The sequence below is a fragment of the Trichosurus vulpecula genome, chromosome 7 (assembly GCF_011100635.1).
Source record: "Trichosurus vulpecula isolate mTriVul1 chromosome 7, mTriVul1.pri, whole genome shotgun sequence".
Classification (NCBI taxonomy): domain Eukaryota; kingdom Metazoa; phylum Chordata; class Mammalia; order Diprotodontia; family Phalangeridae; genus Trichosurus; species Trichosurus vulpecula.
In genome coordinates, this window is record NC_050579.1 from 269,937,503 (window position 1) to 269,944,480 (window position 6,978).

General features: G+C 45.3%; 1 protein-coding gene across 2 annotated transcripts; it reads right to left on the reverse strand.

Annotated features, from left to right (window-relative positions):
- Positions 1-2,978: 2,978 nt before the first annotated feature.
- LOC118855959 (HLA class II histocompatibility antigen, DM alpha chain) lies at positions 2,979-6,580 on the reverse strand. Of its 2 annotated transcripts, none has more exons than XM_036766006.1 (5): positions 6,436-6,580; positions 5,516-5,800; positions 4,522-4,800; positions 4,169-4,303; positions 2,979-3,230 (listed from the first exon to the last, which is right to left on the reverse strand). In XM_036766006.1, the coding sequence occupies exons 1-5, from the start codon at positions 6,512-6,514 to the stop codon at positions 3,226-3,228; spliced, it is 783 nt and encodes a 260-aa protein (XP_036621901.1). In that variant the 5' UTR covers positions 6,515-6,580; the 3' UTR covers positions 2,979-3,225. The 2 variants fall into 2 exon arrangements, with proteins under 2 accessions (XP_036621901.1, XP_036621900.1); XM_036766005.1 differs by having other exon boundaries at positions 5,516-5,803; positions 6,436-6,567.
- Between the last annotated feature and the right edge of the window lie 398 nt (positions 6,581-6,978).

Below are 6,978 nucleotides of genomic sequence, written 5' to 3' on the forward strand. Positions count from 1 at the left end.
TTCTTTTTTCCTTTTTCTGAGGCGGGGCCCATAGGTTTCATCGGGCTGCCAGAGAGTCCCATGACACAAACCAGGTTAAGTGCCCCTGCACTAGACGATTTCTAAGCCCATTTAATAACAATAGCTAACCTTTATATAGCATTACTATGTGCCGGGCATGGTGCGACGTGGCCTCAGCGGTTGATGGTGATTCTCATTTAATCTTCACAACAGCCCGGAAGGCAGGTGTCATCGTTATCCGCGTTTAACAGGTGAGGAAACTGAGACAGTTTAAGTGACTTGCCTAAGGTTACAGAGCTAATAAGTGAGGTTTAATCTGAGCTCAGGTCTTCCTGACTCTAGTCCTCTCACTGTGTTCGCTTGGCCTCGTTTGATTCATAAGAAATGCTCTCCGACCCTAAGAAATTTACATTCTATTTAGGGAGAAAAGACACGCAACACTAAGCATAGTAATTTACCTTTATATAGCACGTTTATGTCTGCAAGGTGTTTTCCTCACAACAACTCTGTGATACAGATAGTACAAGTTTCATCACCATTTGGCAGATGGGGAAACTGAGCCTCTGGGAGATAAAAATAGTGATAAAAATCACATAGCTAACGAGGATCAGGAGTAGGATTCAAACTCACACAAATATACTGACTGCAATTCAGCCATCAACGAGGATCATAGAAGATACTCTGTGCTGCAGAGCGCTCTCCAAATTTCAGCTTTTATTGTTAAAGGAGGAAGGACGTATGAAAAAAGATGCTATCTGCATCTAGAGAAAGAACTGACAAATGGAAGCATGTACAGCATAGTTGTACATACATGTACTTATTTGTGTCTAATGGTAGCCATCTCTAGGGTGGGAGGAGGGGAGGGAAGAAAGAAAAGGGAAAAAAAAGAAATTTACGTGATAATTTTATTGTATATTTGAAAGGAATAGCAAGTTGCCTATAGTGGATTTGCAGTTTCATATGCAATCACCTTTTTTTATTGCACTATGTTATGGAAAGTTTGTTTTATTCAATAAATTAAAAATAAAGTAAATAGAAACTGAGAAAAAGGGGGAAAAAAGGCTCCATTTCCTCAATGAAGCAATTGGGTTAGAGGATCTCTACAGTGTTCCCCAGCTGTAACCAAAGTTCTAGAGAGCTAGAGATCCTCAAATACTAAAACAGTCAGGAAAGCTATCATTAAGGAGGTGGAACTCAAGTGGGGCTTTGGAGTACGGCTAAGATCTGGCTAAGCAGAGAGGAAGAGGGAAAACATTTCACATGGAGAAAAAACCATGAACGAAGCCAAGAATGTGCATAGAACAAACGAGCGCTGATCAACAGTGAGAGTTCACATGAGCCAATTAGTAAGGTGGAATCAGATTACCGAAGTGAAGTGGAGGAGGAATAATTAATATTTAATGCACACAACAGCATTTGACCTTTGACAGTATAGAAGTGAATGGGGGTAAGATAAACTCTGAAGCAAAGCACCTAGAGTCCAAATCTGCTACTTGGTACCTTTGTGACCCTTGGCCAGGCTAAGGTGGCCTCCATTATCCCTTCCAGCTATAAATCTTATGATCTGCAAGACAAACACGTGGACTATCTCAGGGTGACCAGAGGATGTCCATGGGGGATTACATGTATGACACACATTGTTACTGGAGGTTCTGAGACTGTTTGGACCTCATCTCCAAGCACCAGGACCATTCGTTTTCATCTTGTGGCAGCCAGGCTGCTGAGAGAGACGGCAAAGCCAAGATAGAGCCTGGAGCACCCTTTATGGTATTGATCACAGCAGCCATAGTGGTAGCAGAAACAACAGGTGATGAGAAGAGGGAGCAGGCCCCGGAAAGAGTAGGCAGGTGAGGCAAGAAGACATCGCTGCCTCACTGCAGTGCTTGAGCAGACAGAGACTAAAGAAATCCTTCAAAGTCCTGAGAACAGTGAGCAAACCCTGCATTCAACTGTTTCGTCACTGGGAGAGCTGGTAAAAGGGCCCTTAGAGATGCAAGAGTAAAATTCAGATGTTGCCTAGGGGCTAAACCAAGGCTAGGGATCTAGCCACCGAGGTGAGTTATCATGAGTGGCTGCAGAGATTCAACCTGAGTTCAGAGCTATGAATCTGAGCAACGGGTTACTAAGGGATGTGGAGTTGAAATTTGACTGAAGAAACAGGGAGTCACTGAAAATTCTTAAGTAGAGGAATAACATTTGATAGCAGAGTTTTAAGACTAGTCTGGAGGAAGGATGCTAGAAGAATTTGAGCAGAGGGAATGAAGACAGGCAGGACAGCTAGGAGGCTATAGCCACAATTCTGTCATCCTCTGGATTGTGGTGGTGGCAGTGTGGACTAAAGGAAAGAGGGTTCAAAGGAAGAAAGAACAGGGTTTGGTAAGTGGTTGACCATAAACAGGGGTGTACTGGAGGCAGCTGGTACTGGCTCATGAGAGCCCGTTGTTAAATTTTCAACTTGAGCGTTTACTTTGCCAGATGCTACCAACTGAGGCAGATTTTATTGTTTTATTGATTGTCTAGACTTAAGAAAGTCTAGACAGCCTATTGTACGCCTTTGCCATCACACCATTGGCTATAAGTATCAAAGGAAAGAGATAGTCAAAGACGACTCTAAGGTTTTCTGTATGGAACACCAGGAAAATGGTAGCATCATAAAATAGAAACGAGATGGAAATTTGAGACAAAGAGAATTATTTGAGGAGAAACTGAATTCCAGAAAAGAAACCTAAAGTTTTCTTGTATAAATGATAAATAAACCACACCTGAATAGGAATCCTCTCTGCTGAAAGTATCCAGTAATGAGGGAGTCACTACTGGCTAAAGCAGCCCACTGTCATTTGGGATAGCTCTAGTTACATAAAGAAATATTTTCTGAAAACTGACATATATACATGCATTCTGAAGTGACTGGGGGACATCCAGGTGGAGAAGTCCTGTAGCAAACATTATTTCTATTTTGAAAGGGACTGCACCAGACATTAAGAAACAACCTTTATTGTCACAAATACAGGAGAAGGGATAATACAGGAACTCCCTTTCCAGCCCCTCAGTAGTAGGGTATAGGCCCCTCTGAGATCCCCAACGGAAGGGCCTCTGCCCTCTGGGATTCCCAGCTGCGGGGGGGGGGGTGCTCTCCTCCCCTCAGAAGGAAATCCCCTGGAAAGATGTCTCCTATAGTAGTGGTTGCAACAGAAGTGAAGAAAGCCAGGCTCAGGCACCAACAATTCAGTCTGAGGAGGGAATGAGTTATTAGTTGGAGAGATCTTTCTCTTCCCTAAAACGCCTATACCTAAAACTCCTGTTGTTTGCTTGTATCCCACCCTGGCTCAGTGTCAGATAGCATGTCTTCTGCCTAAGAAGCATATTCTCAATAAAGCTTTCCCTGCAACCTCCCCCCGCCATATTATCCATATTATGCCCTTTGTTCTTCCCCATATCACAAATCCTCTAATTCACTCCCATGTATGTCGATTCACCTCTATGTATGTGTATTTATCTGTATGGGTGCATGTATATGTACACATGCACATGTGTGTGCGCATTCATACATGTATATACTCATCTACATGTGCACATGTGTGTGTCCATATAAGTATATGTGCATGTATATATGTACATGTACATATATATACACAAATACACACGTATATATATTTTTGTAGTTGTTTCAGTCATGTCAGACTCTTCATGACCCTATTTGGGGTTTTCTTGGTAAAGAGTGGTTTGCCATTTCCTTCTCCAGCTCATTTTACAGATGAAGAAACTGAGGTAAATAGGGTTAAGTGATTTGCCAAAGATCACACAGCTAGTAAGTGTCTGAGGCCACATTTAAACTGAGGTCTTCCTGACTCCAGGCCCTGCATTCTATCCACTTTACCACCTAGCTGCCCCATATACATATGCACACACACATGTTTATGTTATATATTTATATTTATTTTTCCCAACTAGAAAATAAACTCCCTAAAGTCAGGGTCAGTGTTTGTTTTTTCTGTTTCCCCACTTGGTACCTAACAAAAGACCCAACATCCTTTGCATGGCCTTTGACTAATGCCACAAGTTACCCTCTCCCAAAAGAGCAATCCTGTTTCTCCTGTGCCTCTGGGTCTCACTCCTTACCATCTTAGGTTCACTCCACCCTCCCTCCAGTTATCCCCTGCCTTCTCACCTGTACCACTTAGACATGGTTTTCGGGAGTAGATGATGAGGGCAATACCCACTATGATGCCGACAATTCCCAGGCCAAAGGCAATACCACACAGTACATTTTCCAACAATTCAGAGGGTAGTGGATTCTCAGGCACTGGACACAAGGAAAGGGCAGAGTAGGCTTTCAGGACCAGAGCAGAAAAGGGATGGCCTAGGGGATAGATCTAGGAAAGAAAGGCTAAAGTCCTGAGGACTATGTCGTGTAGTTCAAGGTGGGAAGGAAAAGGACAGGAGGCTTCTCCCCCAAAAGAATCCATATGCCATTCCTCCCCTTCCCCCAGGGTACCCTGGCACCAGGAGGGAGGACCTTACCCCAGAAGCCTATAGCACTGAAGAGGTCACCTTCCCGTGCCACATTGCAAGAGAAGACATCAGAGGATGTGGGTGTGAAGTTCAGATAGGAGAAGGCCTGGAAGCCAAGTCCATCTATAGCTGAGAGAAAAGTGGGGCTACTGCCTTCCACAGAGACTCCTTTGTGCTGCCAGCTCACAGTTATTTGAGGTGGGAAGATGTTACTAACAAAGCAGACGAGTGTATTGGGCTTCCCAAACTCCAGGGGCTCCAGAGTGAAAACTTCAGGCACAGGGTTTCCTAGAGGAAGGTGGTAAAGGGAACAAATGTGACGATGATAATGGAGGGAGAAGTGGTCTAGAGGATGTTTGTCTGAGGGCTGTGTATAGAAGGAAGGAGGAAGGCAACAGAGGAAATGTGGGGCATAGGAGCTGAAGGTGGGGGGGAGGGGCTGGGGCAAAAAGAAGGGCTTTCATCCAAGGAGCGATGCTGACAATGTCAGAACTAGATTTGGATTATTGCTATCGATAATCGCAATGATAATAACAGCTTGCATTTATCTAGCACTTTAAGGTTTGCAAAGTACTTTACAAATATTATCTCATTTGATTGTCACAACAACCCTGACAGGTTGATGCTATTATTATACTTCTACAGATGGGGAAACTGAGGCAGGCAGAAATGAAGTGCCTTGCTCAGGGTCACACAGCTAGTATTTGGATTATGGTGATCTCAGCCGTGGGAGTGAGGGTGAGAGGTAGACCATGCCATATATTTGCTGTATATTGTCCCCAGTGCTAAGTACAGTGTTGGCCACTCCACACAAGTCAGGCAAATTGATTGGAATGTCTGCTGGCCTCTTACCCTCCTCCCACCTCCAGACTGGGGTCTGTACATAAGGTAGGGCTAGAAGCAAAATCAGAATCAGGGTTGAAGAGTTGGGAAGGAGGGTGAGGGCTTAGAGAGCGGAAAGAAGAATCAGGCTATAACCTTCCCCCCCATGTTGGCCCCTGACCTCTAGCTTCAGGGATTTGGCCTTCCAAAATTCTACTCAAAACGTTTTGCAATTCCTGGCAGAGCTTCTTGTCATCTTCTATGGCCTTGATGTCTCCCTCATCACCGGCCCAAGCAGCAAACTCAGGCAGCCGGGGCACCCGAGAGTTCCTGGAGAAGTCGAAGGAGAAGAGCTGGTCCCCATTGAAGGTCTCGGACAGACCCAGGAGGGGTTCCATATCCTGGCAGAACAGTGTGTGAGAGAATGTGTAGTTCTCTAGGTTATTCCCCAATAATGATGCCAACACTGCTGGGAAGATGGACCAGAGAGACATCAGTCAGGAAAAGAACAGACCCTCCTTCCCTCCCTGTCCCTTGTCACATCCAGCCTTTGACTTAGTGTCCACAGCACCTGCTCCAAGAGATGGCATGGTTGTGAACTTCTCCCAGCCCTTGTGATTTAGGGATCCCCTTCTGAACAAAGAGAAGATGAATTCATGGCAGTTCTACTCCCATCTGCCCATAAAGGGTTCTAACTCCCTCATCGTCATCTGCTATATTGTATGAAGAGCCAGATTCCTGGCCCTTGCAGGGCAGATTAGAGGTGAAGGAAGAAGCTTCAACGATCCCCCGAAATTACTATGTAATCCACATTGCCTAGGTAAGTTCTTCTCTAGATGTTTAGACCTAGATGTGACCTTGGGATGATTCAGTCCCATTCCTTGATCTCTGAATTCTACCTCCCTATCCCCACCCCAAAAGGACTACTCTCCTCACATCTTGACAATACGGGGAAGTAGCCTCAAAAGCTAAGGGAGATGTAGGAGAAGGAGCAGTAGATCTCCCCAAATAGGAAAGCATATTGTCCCCTTTCCTCATATATTAGAATGACCTCCTTGGTTCCCACTCTCTATGCACCTCAGTGGAATGCCCACTTCATACCTGGAGTGGCTCCCCAGGACAGGGATGACTGCAGCTGCAGGAGTAACAGTGTAGCTCCCAGGCTTTGCTCAGGTCCCATGTCTGGCTGTTTATTCCACACACTGGGCTCTAACCTCCTACCCCAGCCAAGCTAATTTCCTTCCACACCCCCAAACTTCCCCTATGGAGGGCAACCTCAAGTCTAGACCTGCCCACACTCTGTCCTCTAATCACTATCCTTGCCACTGAGGATGAACCAATCATTGCAGTACTATACGATTGCATCACCAGTTGCTCAGGCAAGTCCCTCGGCCCAGAGGACACAACAAGTCTTGGTTCTCTGGAGAGATTAGAGAAGAACTTGTGACACTTAGCAGGGAGCCCTATCTAGTGTTAAGACAGCAGCCTCAGCCAGGGTAGACTGCTCTCTTCTTACCCAGGTGGACAGTTGTTTTCAGGCCATTACGCTAGGTGAGAGAGCAGATTGAGTACTAGACTTGGTAGTCAGGAAGACCTGAGTTTGAATCCTGCCTGAGACCCTCACTAGCTGTGTGACCTGAGCAA